The following is a 17,840-nucleotide window of genomic DNA, read 5'->3' as shown; positions in this document are numbered from 1 at the left end:
AATGCTTTTGCTACCCAACTCCAAGACGTCTTCACGCCCCTTGGACCTACTCTCTCACTCCGTCCTCATCCTACAGCTCGACTAAATCTTGACTCACCCTCATTTCAACCAAATGTTCAACATGTTCTGCCAGACGATTCGCCGTTGACAGTTCCTATCACCGTCACAGAAATTACCACTATCGTTGCCCGTAAACGTAATACAGCTCCCGGACTGGACTCAATCACATATCGCCATATCAAAGAGGGACCGTACATTCTCCACTATCTATTATCTCTCATTTTCACATTCATTCTTCGCACTGGGTTTATCCCTAACGATTGGAAAACATCCAAAACTTTAATGTTCCTGAAACCGAACAAACCAGCTCCATCTGTGTCCTCCTATCGACCTATTCAACTAACCCTTGTTTTCAGTAAGATGCTTGAACGAATTCTAGTCTCACGCCTCCACACACATCTCGCCGATCACAACCTCATTCCTATACATCAAGCAGGATTCCGACCGAATTATAGCATTAATGATCAACTCCTACGTCTTACCACATTCATCACTGCTCAGTTTAACCAATCCAAGCCTTCCTGTCTCGTCCTTTTCGATTTAGAAAAGGCTTTTGATAAAGTCTGGCATCTAGGCCTTCTATACAAACTATTTTCCTTCAGACTTCCATTCTGCTATATTCGCTTCGTGTACCATTTTCTCTCTAGCCGTCTCACTTACGTTTCCATTAATGATACTCTCTCTCACCCTGTGTTTATCCACTCTGGTGTTCCCCAAGGCTCTGCCCTCTCGCCGCTGCTTTACTTACTGTATGTTGCAGACTTTCCTGCCCTTCCTCCACATGTCAGTATATTTCAGTATGCAGACGATACGGCTTTCTTGGCGATAGGTAATACTCTTCAACATATTAACCGCATCCTTCAAGCGGCCATAAATGATTTCCTTCAGTGGTGTGAAACGTGGCGTCTCAAACTTAATGCAAACAAGACCCAAGCAATAGTCTTTCTGCCACCAGGCAAGCGCAGTCATGTACATCGAAATCCATCCAACCTCCACGTCACGATTGACGGTACACCCCTTACTGCTAGTCCCACAGTGACGTATCTTGGTATTACCTTTGACTCTCATCTCAAATGGTCTGCACATCTCAAAGGTATCATTCTCAAAGCTACTAACCGCCTGAACCTCCTCCGCCGCCTCACTGGGACAACCTGGGGTTTAAAATCTCACATTCTTCTAAACACGTACAAAACTTTTCTCAGACCCCTTTTAACTTATGGTTTTACAGCTTGGCTCTCCGCACCTGAGTCATATTACCGCCGACTCCAGATTCTTGAGTGTTACGCCCTACGCCTTGCGTTTCGCATTAAATTACCGAGCCCCACCAGAGACTTATACGACAGAACGCCTTTTCACCACATACTTTATCATCTCGAAGATCTCCGGCTCAGGTACGTTGCGAAGCGATTCCAGAACCACCATTCACTGCTCTTTGATGCAATGCACCACGAAGCCACTCTTCGTAAGCCCTCTGTTACTCTCCGACATTCTCCACTCTCCCTGCTCTTTACTTTGTACCATCATGTTCTTCCGCCAAATAGTCCCGATCTACTACTTCTAGAAGATTTTCTCGTTCCTACTCCACCCCCATACATCACTCCATCATATGTTGCACTGTGACCTTCCAATACTAATAGGGCTCCCCCTCGTCTTCATTGCGTCCAGAGTAGCCCCTGGACAGAAGATAACCTACATTCGTCTCTCTAACCCTGTTTATGTTGTGTTGTGTTGTCTAGTGCACCTCATGGATTCATCCTGCATCACTGCTTTGCTATCACTAATGTCATAATGAATTAAAAGACAGTATTCCTAACCCTTCCTGATGATTATGGTTAACGGCCATAATGACCTGTACTTAAATGCACTTAATAGTAATAAAGATTATATAAAACCTCCTTGCCCCTCGAAAATACCCCCAAATCAAAATTTAATAGTAACTTCACATCCCAAATAAAGGGCATAACCCTTTGGGTGGGTGCTAGCTACGGCTAGCAAAAAAAAAATAGGGCGTTACCTACGCCTTGCCTTTAGAATTAAATTTCCAAGCCCTACACGCGACTTATATGAGAGAACACCTTTCCCACACCTCCTATATCACCTAGAAGACCTCCGACTCCGGTACGTTACGAAGCGATTCCAGAATCACCATCCATTGCTTTTTGATGCTATGCACCACGAAGCCACTCTTCGCAAACCTAAAACCATTCTCCGGCATTCTCCACTCTCTCTGCTGTTTACTCTGTACCACTAGGTTCTCCCACCAAATAGTCCCGACTTTCAACTTCTTGAAGACTTTCTCATTGCAATCCCCCACCATATATCATTCCATCTTATGTTGCACAGTGATTTCACCGCACTAACAGGGCTCCACTCGTCTCCATTACGTCCAGAGTAGCCCCTGGACAGAAGATAATTCATTCGTCTCTCTAACACTCCTCTCTGTGTTGTGTTGTGACGTCAAGTGCACCTCATTGTTTCATTTCTCAACATTTTTCTGCTCTCACACTCTCCTGGTGAAATGCTCGCCATTGTTAATATGTTTTCCTGTCCTTATGATTATGGTTAACGGCCATAATGTCCTTTCATTTGAATGAACTTCGATATAATAAAGTTAATAAAATCTCTTTTGCCTCATGACAATTAACCTACACCTGCAGTTCCTATTAACTCCGCTTCCCAAATAAAGGGCGTAACCCTTTGGGTGGGTGCTAGCTACGGCTAGAAAAAAATAGGGCGTTACCCTTTAAACGGGATGACGAAAAAAAAAGTACATACTACACTCTGTAAAGAAAAAATAGCGACACTTGCTCTAATATGGTTTTCTCAACATACTTTAATCAATATGAATTTTTACATGAATTCCTGACAATATTACAATGCAGATTCCTAATGAGCAGTTCATTCTTAATACTTGCGTCAGAATTTCAGGCTTTTGACATGAATTTAGTGAATTTATATGCATATATAAGTATCTATGTGTGTTTTGAGCAAAATCGTTTGTAGGAAGAGTAATTCATAGAACTGAAAAAGATCAACAACAATAGCAGAAAACAAGAAATGGAATTTCTTTAGGGTAAGACATATTGTGTGCAAACATCGAGAAGTACGATACACCAAACTAGTATTTTGTATGTGCACCATGGGCTTCCCGCATTGGTAACAAAGCTATTGCAAAATGCAACCTCGATATCACGGAATAACACCCGCATTATCTGTTCCTTGAATTCCATTCTATTTGAGATAGTTGTCTATTGAAATTTCTACTCATATTGATCCACAAATTTTCAACTGGATTCATGTCGGGTGAGTTTGTAGGCCACACGAGTCTCTAAATAGTCATATTCTTGAACCACGTATTAACAATTTTGGCTCGGTGACATGAAGCATTATCGTCCTGGGAAAGGAAGTAGTCCATATTTTCTTCAGAAAAGTCATCTTTAGCTGTTGTAAGAACTTTACGTACCAGAATTTGAAGATATTTTCGTGCATCAAACGATCCTTCACATATATCCGTCGTTCTGACGTCTTTAACGGTGAACCATGCCCATATCATCACTCAGTAACTGAATATTTGAATCTCTTAAACAAAATCCTTGTCAAGTTCCTTGCTTGTTCGTATCCACAACTTCACACCACTATCGTTTCCCACTATTCTAAACTTCTTTTCAATGAAGAAAACGACATGCTTTCAGTTGTCATAAGTCCAAGTTGCATATCGACTCACAAAACTACATGTTGAAGTCCTCTGTGTTTTGTCAGTTTCGACTTTCTACGCGGTTTTTCTTTATAATATCCTCTTCATACAGTCAAGACAATACAGTTGTACAAGTAACTGCAGTTCCAAGATCATGTCAAACTACAAAAGCGATTTTTGGGGAAATCACTCATTAAATCTGCGGAGCAATTGATTTTATTTAACAGTCTGCTCTGGGTGATGCTTTGTTTTTTCTTTCACACTGTTGGCGAAGGGACGATTTGTTATGCTGTTTCCACTTCTGAATTACTCTTCCTGCCGTAGAATGAAGGATTTTCAGAATTCCATCTATTCCTTTAGAGATTTGCCACAACTCACATTTCTTACCCATCTTATTTGTTTACAGTCCACATGTAGCAACAATATCACATACAAACAACACTGCACCACTTGACACACTGTCCAAACAATGAGAAAGCAAAGAACAATCATAAAATGCTATTTACCTCAGCCTACACATCACAAATGCAATGCAGAATTCTTACTACAATAATTTACGAGACGCACTCAGTGCCATCTATCGAAAATACTACTGATACACAAACAATTGACAAGCGATGTCCTACACCACAGGTGTCACAGATAACGCAAATGAATTATCCCACTCTTCATTTCCTTCTATTCCTCTTCTAATGGGCTGCAACTATGGTTTTCTGTGTAAGTTAGTTTGAGAATTGAGGTGTCGCTATTTTTTCTTTACAGAGTGTACAACTGAAAATAAATTTAGGTAGTTATTATCTATTTTAGTATTGTATTTTTTGATGTGCTCGTGGCTGAGTGAATATCTGTTACTGTTATTTATTAAATAAGTTATACTAATCAAAATACACGGTTAGAAAGTTGTCGCACCCTGTTTCGTTAACTGAGCAGTCGGTTATTCCAACATACTAACAAGGTTACCGGTTACAGGCTCTGATTGATAGTGGTAACTACGTGATCGGTTAGAGTACTCCTGTGAGTTATTACACTGTAACCTAGCAATGTTAACCTGTAACGCAAGGTTACGATCACCTTCTCTCGTTAACCTTTTTGGCTTGGCTGCTGGGACACACGACTCTGTTGTCTATATATTGACAAACTAACTTGGTTACTGTCCACCTTTTTCTTGTTTACTAGTAACCTTTCTTTTTTTTGCGTGTAAAGTCCTTTATTAACTCTTGTACAATTTCTAGTGGATAATCCCTCTTAGGTGGACTATAAGGCCACCTGCATTTGGGAGAGGCATATGGCTCAGGGATAAGCCAATTACTAAAAAAATGTATTTATTCCAAGAACGCCCTATGCTACTGCAGTACACTGGAATGGCGGTTGTGCAAGATTTAGTTTGATCAGATTTTAACGTCCCTTTCTAGCACTAAAGTATATGAGACGTAAGTCTACATTGGTACACACAATACATCATCCTTACTACAGGAATGGTTCTGAAATGAATCATTCATATAATGATTTACAACTCTATAATCAATTACGTATTTTAAGCTTAAACAACGAATATCAAGCTAATTATACCATATAAACCGCAACATTGAAAAAGTATTGCATGTATTGAAGCACTGTTAAAACTTTCGGTCCCTTGTATCACTACACTCGCGGATTTATTTGTGGTAAACATATCCTTGCAAGTATGTTAGTCAAACAATAAAAATAATAATAACAATAATTATAATGTTTTCATCTGGTTTTCCTGGGTGAAATTTCGTTCTGGGTTGTGTACATTTCTCTTGTGCTTTGTTTGAATCGGATTATATGTGTAAAATTATCTTTCTTTTAGAGTATGAACACAAATGTTTTTATCGTGTATTGAACATAGAGGTAGAGTAGGACATTATCATCATAAAATGTAGCGGGATACTTGAGAGTTATATTAATAAGATCCACGTTGAGTCTAGTGGCGTCTCTTATAATCCAGCTAGTGGTGATTTCAGAAGATATCCTCTAGGGAAAATCGAATAAACAGGGGCTGAAAGTAGTACTACAAAATACTGGTAACTCAAGTTGAGAACGATACGAGAAATGCTCTGGGGAGATTTCACAGCTACGAGGGGAAATTTCCCCAAATGCCATCCCTTGAAACAATCTCTGAAATAATCGCTGTCTTGGAGGCGAGATATCATAGTGGAAAACGGCCTATACTGTGAGAGTTGATCTTGCATGAAGATCTGTGCCAGTGATACGAACCCGTGGGAAAAGTCTTATTTTGTGGAATTTTTTATATTAATTTTTCGAATAGGGATAAAAGAAATTTTCGTCAAACTTGGCAAAATATGTGGAATTTTTCAAATATTTACTTTATCGAAGCAAACAAAATTCTTTATCAGTGCGAAGAGGCTAATGACGCATGAATAAATGTGAAATTAGTGCTAGTTATCAAATTTTATTCTTGGAAAGTGCATATAAGTGTGACAGTGATTTATGCAGAAAATTGTAAGTCTCAAAAACAAACAAATAACAAGGAACGTAAATTGTACTCTGGAGTTTAAAAAAAAAATCGAACGGAGAAAAATAGATTATCAAACCATTCAAACGACAATCAGCCAATTACTGAAACGTCCTACAAGAAATAATTGAAGAATCAAGTTTGTCTAGTTTCACTAAATTTAGTAAAAGATTATGACACACAAGCGTGATGGAAAACCTATTTTCTGATAACAAAATGTCCCTTTTTTCATTAACAATTTCAATAATCTCTTTTAATCAAGGAAAATACTTATTAGGAGCTTAGAAGATAGAAATTTACGAACAATTCTCTCAAATATTGAAGAAAGTAAGTGACATACAATAATTTTAATTGTTATATTTTGTAAATTTTGAAAATTTTGTAGTAAGTATAGCGGGTGGAAAATTTAAGAGCAAACTGGAAATTCGAGATGGGATTTTATTAGATTCCAGATTGGTATCACTGGTCTATGCATCCATCAACTGCACCGAATTCAAGTCCTAGTTACGGTTAGGAGCTAACATTAATAATAGGCCCTGTCCTTTGTAGCCTCTGTGTTGAGTAAAAAAAAAAAGCTCAACTCACAAAGAACCGAGATCTCGCATCAATTCTAGCACGGTATAAATGAACAGACAATTGACTAAGCCTATTATATGTCCCGTAAAACACGGAACAGCCCCGACTTTGGACTTGAGTGTTCCGTGTACCCGTAAATTTACTCGGGACATGCAAATGTCCCGTATTTTAGACCCGTCCCATTTCTACTGTTTCAATATTAGCTTATCGTCTGGGAATCCTGCTATTAGTAAATGAATAACAAGACGTAACATGAAACATCTTGGAGCAAGCTATCACTACACCACTCTCTCTGATTTCATAGCGAGTAAACCAATAGACTAGACTCGCACCTCAGAGCTGCAGTTCTTCGTTTGCAGTCAAGAGGATCTACAATCTTCGATTAAGTGCACGAGCTGAGTTATATCACTTCACTTTATCAGAAGTGAAGTGTTCCAATTTTGTAACAACAAGAATGCGTAAACGGAAATGCACTTTTTTCCTTCAAATTTGAAGCGTATTCAGATGAAAAATCTCTTGTAAATGTAAAACGCTCATAGGAGTTCTCCAGAAGCATAAAGTTTCCTGAGAATAGACAGTAGCGGATTTTGAAGGAAGAATAGGGGGGCAGCCAGAACTCAGACTATGATAGGTATATCAAAAGTTTACTATAAACTTTCAAGAATATATTAATATCTAAAATTATTTTTGTCACTCAAAAAACTGGGAGGCCTAGGCCCCCACAGCCCCGGGCTAGATCCGCCACTGAGAACAGATTGTACTACAGGTTGTTCGTTACTTCTTTGTATCCACTTCAAATAATGCAGTGAAAATCTTTCCCAAAAATGTCTTGTATTGGAAACTTAAGGGGAAAAGGGTAGATCGCAGGTGTCTCATATTCTCATGAAAAAATATTACAGCTTTCAATTGACATATAGAAGAAATCAGATGGAAAGGTATTTCGAAAATTCTATTTGCTTTGCTACAGTTAGAATTAATTACGACAATGCACAATATATTCATAAAACCACATCAGTACCATAGAAAAAAGTGAATAATTTATTTGATGAAGGAAGAGTAATGTCAAAAGGGCAGGTGAAAAGACACACGATATGAAAATGTTCACCCTAAGAATGATATTGTCTAAACTCAGTCATTTGTGTTGCTAATAACATACTACGTATAAACTAATTATGCATTCTGAAACCGTTATATCACAAAGAATACAATTTTAAAACAATAAGTGTAACGCAATCGAGGTCTTGATATCTTTAACATTTTTACACGGACAATTATTTCTGTTGTTACTGGATGGTTGTCATAACTATTGTATTTGACATAAAAATAATGTAGAAATCTTGTTTCATCTTTGCGTAGCATTTGTTTAATTTAGATATAGGCTTATACATTTAAGAATATGTTACGATTAATATCTGTTGCATCACTTTTGATACTGCTAAGTATCGGACAACATTCGATTGATGGAAAAGTGGTGAATACAGATGAGCTACCAAAACAGGTATGTTTTTGTATTGTCTACTCTGTATCAAATAATTCAACCTAATTTTCAGTTTCATTTGTTTGGACTTCAACTTTCATGTCCAGCTTCGAGGCTTATTGGAACAATGGATTTACGATGTAGTATGGGATTTAAACCACAGGGACAGGGACGTTCCATGTGAATAAGAAATAGGAATAAGGATTATAAGGAATAACGATCAGGATTAGACAATAACTTTCATTTAACAAGGCACAATAACATGTTCGTTTCCATTTAAATTTTATCAACCAAATAAATATATTTTTGATTTTGAGGGAGAAATAATTAAACAGATCATATTTCGTTATCTGGAGGGCAGTGTTCGTAGTTTAAGGGAAATTTTCCTAATCAAGGGTAATTTCGTAGGTAAATTTAGCAAAAAGTGAAAAAGGGATTTTTCGATTAAACGTGAAAATCCGGGAAATTCTCGTGCTGACTAGTTGACCAACATAAATCCTTAAAAAATTCTTTGTTCTTCAGAAATAAACCAATAGAATGTCAATAGTGTATGTGTTCAACGTAGTATAATATCCACCCAACCACCCATTATTGTCTGGGTGTATTTGTGCATATTTCTCTGGTAAAAAGTGAAGGAAAAAGTAAAAGAGTAAGAAAGAAAGAAAGCAAAAAGCAAATGAACAAAACAAATGTGGTTGGCACTTCCCTTAATATAGTTAAACCAATCTTATCAGATAACTTCTGTCATAGGTATTAGACACTCAACAAACTAGGGAAAATTTTTATAAGAAAAGGGAAAATTTGGTCAATAAGGGAAATTTTCTTGTAGGCTGTTAGAGGATCTAATTGAGGAGTTTGATGCAATAAGGGCGTAAGTCTGAAACATGCAGTTGGAGAAAAACGATGTTGAAAATTTAAGTAACTTTTTTTCTTACATAAAACAATGTAATATGCAGCATTTTATTCCGATATTGAATTGAAATGTTACCAGGAGCCTAAACAAGCATGGCAAAAGCCACAAATGCGTTTGATGCCAAATGGGTGTAAACTCCCTTACGCCGTTATTATATCAAACTCCTCAATTTTCATTTTAGACTATTCAGAACGGTTCAACGTTATTTCCGGCCATGGAAATATTCCTGTTCAAGTGTGTTAGATGAAACCATAGGACTATCTTTTTATGTGTAAGCATTTAAAATAGATGCGTTATATCTCTATTTTAGATTCAATTCGACTTATTATGAATTTACCTGATTTAGATGGATGTTCATACAGTGGATCAAAAACAATACTTTATTATAAGTTCGACATTTTAATATAGTACCTCTAAGAAAGGTTGCTTTTTAACTATCTCTTCCGAAAAGTATTGCAAACTCTGTAAATTTCAATGAATTCGAGGAAATGTTTTCTTGGATTAATATATCTAATACAAAATATAACAGTTGACAGGGACGTATGCAGGGGTGGCTCCTAATGGTTCGGACTACCCCTAAAATTCGACTTTTATGAAAATTTAGCCTAATTGTAGGGCCAATTTTAGGAATTTTCATATAAAATACCCTCATGTTGAGTTTGGACCCCCCGAAGTAAATTTCTGCGTACGCTACTGATAGTTGATTATGACTTTGAATAATACTTTATTTAATAACTTAAAATTAAATTTCGAGAGAAAGTTTATTTTTTCCGTAAGAAGGATGTAAAAGACAACATTTTAAAGAACGTTAAAATATCGAGCTCAAATGATTTTTCTCGGCCCACTTTAATTTATTATTTACAGTGGTTTTATTACTTTCGTACAAAACTATCGTCTAAACTGTTTATTACTTAGTTTAGAATGCTTATGAAGTCGAATCTATAGTTTCCCACAATTCCATAAAGGTCCTTGCTGATTTCCAGTTTGATATCCATTATTATTGATTGTTAATTATTCCCGTGTAAATAGGCATCCCTGCATCTGGAATTCAGATAAATAAATAAGCAACACATTCTGTGGTGAGCACCAACCAAGAGTAAGTGAAACTAAACTAGTAAGTTACTAAGAGAGAAGGAAATCGGCGACTTCCAGCCGAGAGTACTCAACTAAAGTAGTAGCCTAAATTACTACAGGAGTAAATTACTAACTGGTGGAGGGGCCGCGGTGGCTCAGTGGTAGAGCGTTCACTTCTGGTGCTTGGGGTCCCGTGTTCGATCCCAGACCCCGCCAAGTGAACTTTGTGGTGGAAAAACACCGTGTGCGTGGGTTTTCTCGGGGTTCTCCTGTTTCCTCCCACTTTCTTCATTCCACCATTTCATTCATTATTCATCATCACCGTCTCCTTTAGCCTAACCGGCATAACCATGGACGTAAAACTCAAAGATTTCATTTCATTTTTTACTAACTGGTGGATATCACTATCAAAGAGTACGCTACTACATTAGTATCTTAAGGAGGAAATAGGGCCAAAATTTACTCCTAAGCAGTAGTAGGAGTAAAGTTAGAGAGTAAGGTGTGTTCTTTGGTTTCTACTATGTGTTAAATATCGAATACTATGGATTACCAGGACTATGAAGAATATATGGAGATGTAGGAAGAAGTAGGCAACCCAAGAATAAGGATTTTAATAGAGAGAAGAAACCCATTTGCGATGTATAGCGACAATGATTTCAAAGAACCGTCTGAGTTTCGTAAGCAATCTTTTGAGTCGCTGCTTGGTATGTTGGAGCCATTACTGCAGCATAATTCTGACAGGAAAAGTGCTTTGTCTTCTAGGCTGCAACTTCTGCGTGGATTGCGAATCTTTCGCATCAAATCGAAGCACGGGATCTCATTAACATCAATCGTACTAGAGCCTGTCTATCTCAGGTGTGCCCTCGGAAAATATGCCAACTATAATTCGACCCCACCTCTGCCACTCTCTTACGGAAGAAACCCTTCCTTTGTTTAGGGGAAAGAAGTGAATGACCTCAGCTGTGTTGCAAATTTGTCATTCAGTCATTTGGTCTTGACGAGTGAAGATCGCAGGCTACTTAGAATGATTAACAAGACAGAGCACAGCCAAGTCCATGAAATAATCCATTGTGGCAACGCTGCCGCATGAAAAATTGAAAGATCTCGACTGCAGCAACTTGTCCGTCCTCTTTCGAGGGAGGTACAGGAAAACACACATTGACAGCAGCGCCAGAAAGGCTCTATTGCTGGATCCTTCTCTCGATATTTGCTTCATACAAAAGGTTTAAAAAAAAAAAAAAAAAAAAAAAACAATTAATAAAGAAATTACAAGGACACGTAATGTTAGGTGGTCCATTGCATGGTCTATTTACGCATTGTCCAATATGGTCCATGGCTAAGGGTAGGAATTTTGATGCGGCAGCCAGCGGCGCAATTACGCTAGTTGTCGCCCGGGGCAAAAACTCACCTTAGCGTCCCCCTGACCAACCAAACCATAAACGCTCCCCTAAATGTTTACCCAATTTTACGCCCTCCCACTTAGGCACCCGGGGCACAAGCCCCGTTTGCCCCTCTAGTTACGTCACGAGGGGCAACAAATTTTCTCGAATTCGTTTTTTTCATAGTCCAGTTCTGGAAGTTACAGATATTTTTTTCGCCAATCATCGATATTGGGGGAACGGCATTTTCTAATGGGACGAGGCGGCAAAAATGTTAAACATGATCTTGGTCCACCTTTTATATATATATATATATATACCGCTTTATATGAAGGATTACAGTTTCAGCCGGGTGGCTCTTGCACATGCAGAGAGCGGTTTATGTAGCATTTAGGTACTGAAGTAAGGTAGAAGTCGGGCCCAGCCGGGCTTTGGCTGTAAATTTTTAAATATACAACCATATTTCTAGGGCCTAACTTTGTAAATGTACTGTACAACGACATTCATTGGACGTTTGGACCATTCTTTCTGGAGAACTTTTAAAGCACAGCTGCAAAAATAAACTTCTAATTGCTGTAAATAAAAATGCAATTTTGCGTAAATTATAAAGTTTCTGTATTTCGGGCTCATTTGATTATCACACAAGCTCGGGCCGGGCTTGGTCCTAAATGCTAAAACATATTTCGGACTCGGGTCGGACCTTTCATTATAAATTCATGGGCCGGGCCCGGGCTAAAAATTTCGGCCAGTGCAGACCTCTAATTGTAAGCGTCACTGTTCCTCATCGACGTCAAAGAGACGACAGCATTCGAATTTATCGCGAAGCCAGCCAACAGGAAAGAGGCTTCTTGTACTGTGAAAGTCTGCTCGTACATGAAAACTCACTACGACGTTGGTACACGTGTAGATGCAATGGATAGAAGAGAACCATATGCAGTGAGAATCAAGCAGTGGACCGCACAATGTGACTACACCATGTAATGACTTAATGACTTGTCCGCATGTCTCTGATTGTCTGTATATTGTTGTCCCCAGTGTTAGCTCGACGCTGGCATACACAAATGGGTATATGCTACTCTGTGTCAACGGTCCGGTGACGTCTACTTAACACTGGACTGGCGGCAATATTGAATTTGCGTAGAGGTTAATCGACCACGTCGTTGCATTAACATCCGCTTTGGTGCTTAGTCAAGAAGTCGTGTTTTTGGAAACAGTTCTCCTTCAATCTGTTCAATAGTGAGTCATGTTTTGTCGAAGTTATAACGTCCGAATGGGAGTTTGATAACGTGTAGAGCATTTAATACAAGACATAATCTCAATTGTTACGCACTGAGGGCAATCTCGCCAGTGATGGTTACACCAGAGAAGTTCCATGTGCCAAGATCATACCCATCCTTTGGAAAACTCCGCATGTATATTTATTTCCGGTCACTTGTATCCTGGAATATACAAGTCTTCTTTGGAGAATGAGAGTATCACTACGTTCCTACTCTGCACGATCTCTTGACATGGATCGAAATTGTATAAATAACTGGTTTTCATCTTATTCGTCACGATATTCCAGCAAACAGTGTCAATGTCTTAAATCGGCATACAAACAGCATAACAGGAGATTTCCTCAGAAACAAACACAATGCCTGTGATTCAATGCCACTACATACGAGGTCCCAACACGCGCAGTAGCTCTTAAGCTCTTAATCTCTTGCTACCATAACTCTTGGTAAAGGGCCTATTTGTCTCCCGGATCCCAGGTATTCAGATTCCTGGTATTCAGATGGCAGCAGCTTACTGGTTGCGGGTATAGAGGCTCTGATTACAGCATGTGAAAGGTATATAACATTTTAATTTATCATGGTTTAAGATTTGTACATTTCTGAAATTTTAATAGTTTCTGTAGTATAGAGTCATGTAATGGATCTATGATAAAAGTATTATTCTACTCACATGTATCTTTCATGGCTTTGTCAAAAGTATTATTCTACTCACATGTATCTTTCATGGCTTTGTCAAAAGTATTATTCTACTCACATGTATCTTTCATGGCTTTGTAATTTTTATAAACAACAGTATGTATATACTTTAATCTGTTTCTGTTTGTTCTATTAATTTTATAAAAATAGATAACCATTTATAAAAAGGAAAATTATTATGAGACAAAATTTTTAAGGATATTCATCATATTAGGTCGTCCCTCTCGAGACGAAGGGGCGTATCTAATTTTATCACATTTTTCAGGAGAACGTTTTAAAGTTTTTGCAGTATTTCTTCAGTTTATGATTTCTTCAGTCTAAAACTTACCGAAATGATTCCAACTTGCGTAACTTCAGTAAGGACAACTCTTACAAAATAATATTGTAAGCTTCGAATATTTTAAACATTAACCCCTCATTTGTTTAAGAAAATGAGATACGTCTTTTTGTCGTGTGAACGAAATCAGTTGCGTGGTAATTCTGCTGAGTTACGCAACCTAGTTGAATTATGGAATTGATTTCTAACGTAGAGTATGGGCTTTTATTTTAGCTTTCTTTTTTTTTTTTTTTTTTTTTTTGTTATGATATACAGGTTAATATAGGGAATATTTATTAGTTTCGTGCTGTCTTACGTGCAAATATCCCAAAAACAATAAAACAAAAAAAGAACAAAATTCTCAAGGAATAAATATCTAAAATTACAAGAACTGTTTGAAGTTTCTGTTTAGTTCTAAATGTCTAATGATATATTTTTTAAAAAAGTATTCATTTTTGACCATAATAATTGAAATAATAATAAAGAGTCTTACAATAACTCAATACTCATGAACACAAACATTTTTTGACTGTTTTTCAGTGGAGTAAAGATTCATAAAACAATACATGGTCTGGAGATTTCACAACAGGCGTTGCCCTGTGGCACTGGGCCATTAGATCTTTGAATTTCTCATTTGATAGTAATAGTGGGTTCCTGTACGATCCTGACACATGCAATTCCGTAACAGAAGGAACGAATTGTTTGAAACTGATGGAGTGATATTCATTTTGCAAATGACTGGTATTGAACATATCCATCACTTTTGGTTTGTTCAAATCAAAGTGTAGGTTGTCCCTTTTCGAATTTTCTGGCAATAATGAGACTTCATGCGAGGAAATCTTGATAAATGTTCCTAAATTGGTTCCCTTCTTCGTCTATCTTCTTCCACCATTTTTATTGCCCGGCTTCCCCGCTTATGTTAGGCAACAACTGTACTTTCTTTTCCAACGCAGTTCTCACGACTTTTTCTGATATACTTAAAGTATTTAAAAACATTGTCTTACATACAGGAATCTGATTTCTCTGTTTGGGGAGGAAATAGTAATTATTCATTGACTTTCTTGCAAGTCATTTGTTTATTGTCTTTATGGTTTACGTACCGAGCAATGTATTCACGTTGCCTTTGGGTGTTGTCAATTCCGTAGAATTCTTTTTTTTTTTTCTTTAAACTTTTTGAGAACGAATTACATTTCCTACCTAGTTTTGTACTGGTAGTACAATTGCATCTTTGTTTCAAATTTTTAGCATGCCTTTTGAAGGCAAGTATAAAAATGCTAGCTCGATTTATAATAATGTCAACACCTTCTCTTCCTTAAAGAAAAATAAAAGAAAGAAAGAAAAGAAAAGAAAAGCAGCAAATTCAAGTTCGTTTAGGGTTCAGGAACAAATATTTAACTGATACGGGAAACAAATCTCACAAGCAAGCTATTTTATGTTCCAAAACACTGTAACTGACATAAAACTACTTACAAACTACGAAAATATAACAACGTAGAAGTAGGTAAAATGGGCGTATCTCATAAAACAACAACTGAACGCGCTCCAAGAACAAGATGAATAGGCGAATCTTGAGATACGCCTCTTTGTCTCGTGATAGTTTCCCTCGATTTCGCGTACGCCCTTTTGGTAAAACTATACGTATAACTAAGCAACTAAAGCTCGTTGAAATACGCCAGTTATACCATCACGTAGAGCTCGACGAGACGATCAAGAAGGTAGTCATAACTCATTTTCGATAATTTTTTAGATACGCCTCTTCGTCTTGAGAGGGACGAGGTGATAGACTATGTTTACTGTGCTCTAATTATTTTAATTCTTTGTGTTTGTGTCTTTATTAGGTTTCGCACGAGTTAATTGTGGATACACAAAACGGATCAGAAATAGAACGTCAGAAGAGAGAATTCTTTATAGAATCTCTTTCAGAACTATACCTATCGTCTATTGATGTAAGTAGATTGAAAATTACTAGTTAAAAAGATACTACATTTATTTTCTGAAGGAAAAACACTATACCCTAAAAGTACTAACCAGAAAGCAAGTTGATAAAATATAACTATACTAAGAACTTGCTGATACAAGTTGCTTTTGAACATGCCTATGTCAACACCCATACAGTTCACACCATCACAGAGGTGTTTGAGGAGATAAAGATGCAAGTACTCGACTGGTCGGCCAAAGCCCCGGCCTCAATCCTGTTTAATGTCTTTGGGATTAGTTAAAGCACTAGTTTAGGGCCCGACCACAATGACCTAAAAACACAAAAGCACTGTTTGTTTTTTTATAGGAAGAATGGAAGACAATACCCGCTGAAATCTAGAGCATCTTGAAAGTCTTCCTAGAAGGGTCGAGGTTGTCATCATGGCGAATAGTGGGAATACGACATACTAACCCCTTATGAGCAAAAAATGAGCAAGTTCTTAGAAGTGTTCAGTCATTAAGGCAATGTAGTGTAGGCCCCTTCAGGCTATATATATATATATATATATATATATATATATATATTAAAAAGATGCAACGGAGAAGAGAAATGCTAATGTATTTCCAGTGTTTTCATAATTATGTGTTTTCTGGATATATATATATATATATATATATATATATATATATATATATATATATATATATATATATATATATATATATATATATACTCGTTGCGAAAACACTTCAGACGTTATGTCAAAACTGCGTAGTAAGAGATTTATCACTTTGTAATCTTGTATCTAGTGTTGTTTTGTTTCGAATACAGATTATGTCGTATTTGACAATAGTGTATTACTACTGATACGCGAGTTCATTTCATTTTATATTGTTGGTTGTAGGGATGCGCTCGAACCGAGGCATGTCTCGAATCTCGACTCGAAACTCGAGTCGAGACACACTCTGCAAAATTCGAGACGAGTCGAAACAAACGTATTTTTCGACTCGAATTTTCGAGTCGAGACTGAACGTAAAAATCTCGACTCGACTTGAATATCTCGAAAATTTTTCTTCTAATTTTTAATATTATTTTGAAGAAAGTATTCACTCAGAAACAGCTTGAAACCAATTCCAGCGTTTATTACTTTAGAAATGTAGAGAACGCATAAACTTAATAGTTAATCTTTCGAGCACGCAGAATTTTTCTGTCGGAGAGTATTTCTGATGCGCAATTAATTCTTCGTAAATAAATACAACTACATAGTATCTGAAGCGGCTTGAGTTGGATTGAATGAAAAAGCGAACATGTATTCGAACAGCGCAACGTATTGTTAATAATCAGGAACTGGAAAAATTAGGGGAAAATGGAAGCGCGACTGATGAGCACCAAACATCAAAATTCCACAAGGCTTTCAATATTTGTTAACGTCAAAGCCGCACACATCAAAAACCAGAAAAAAGATTGCCTCACCAACTGTCCGTTGTCTTGTCCAAGTCAGTTGCTTCTTGTCATAACTTGTGAAAATTCCAGAAATTTAATCTGAATGTTGAAAATTTCCCACATTTTAAATTTATTTATTACTAGCTGAATATACCCATTCTTCGCATGGGGACTGTATTTGGAAGTCGGCGCCTGTGGGGGTATCACCATTCATTTCAGCGACCGCAAAAACTATGGATTTGACACTAATATCGGTCATTTTGGGCTATTTTACCTGTCTTGGTATCCCTCTCCCCCCGCTGACCTCTGGCCCTCATACAATGGTAGCAGAATTTGCAAGTATTCGCTATTGGAAGTTTCTTTTTCTTTGGCTCAGGCCTGAAATTGTTGACCGCTCCGGCATCTGAAACTGTTGACCGGAACAGTTATCATCATTGCCATTTTTTTGTTTTCTTATCTTTATTGGATATCCATGTTTGAAAGAAAAAGGTGAAAAGGAAAAGGGAAAAAGGAAAGAACAAAG

General features: G+C 37.3%; 1 protein-coding gene across 1 annotated transcript in view; it reads left to right on the top strand.

The window, feature by feature from the left end:
• Window positions 1–8,065: 8,065 nt before the first annotated feature.
• The window catches only part of LOC145681451 (uncharacterized), a 59,398-nt gene continuing 49,623 nt past the window's right edge, over window positions 8,066–17,840 (top strand). Inside the window, exons 1-2 of the mRNA XM_081753094.1 lie at window positions 8,066–8,325; window positions 15,795–15,902. Coding sequence (XP_081609220.1) covers window positions 8,224–8,325; window positions 15,795–15,902 — 210 coding nt within the window. The 5' untranslated portion in view covers window positions 8,066–8,223. The remainder of the gene's footprint in view (window positions 8,326–15,794; window positions 15,903–17,840) is intronic.

This window comes from Thermobia domestica, chromosome 3 (assembly GCF_964235325.1).
Source record: "Thermobia domestica chromosome 3, izTheDome1.hap1.1, whole genome shotgun sequence".
In the NCBI taxonomy this organism is placed as follows: domain Eukaryota; kingdom Metazoa; phylum Arthropoda; class Insecta; order Zygentoma; family Lepismatidae; genus Thermobia; species Thermobia domestica.
Note: the sequence above shows the minus strand (reverse complement) of the source record. Positions and strands in the feature narration are given on the sequence as shown.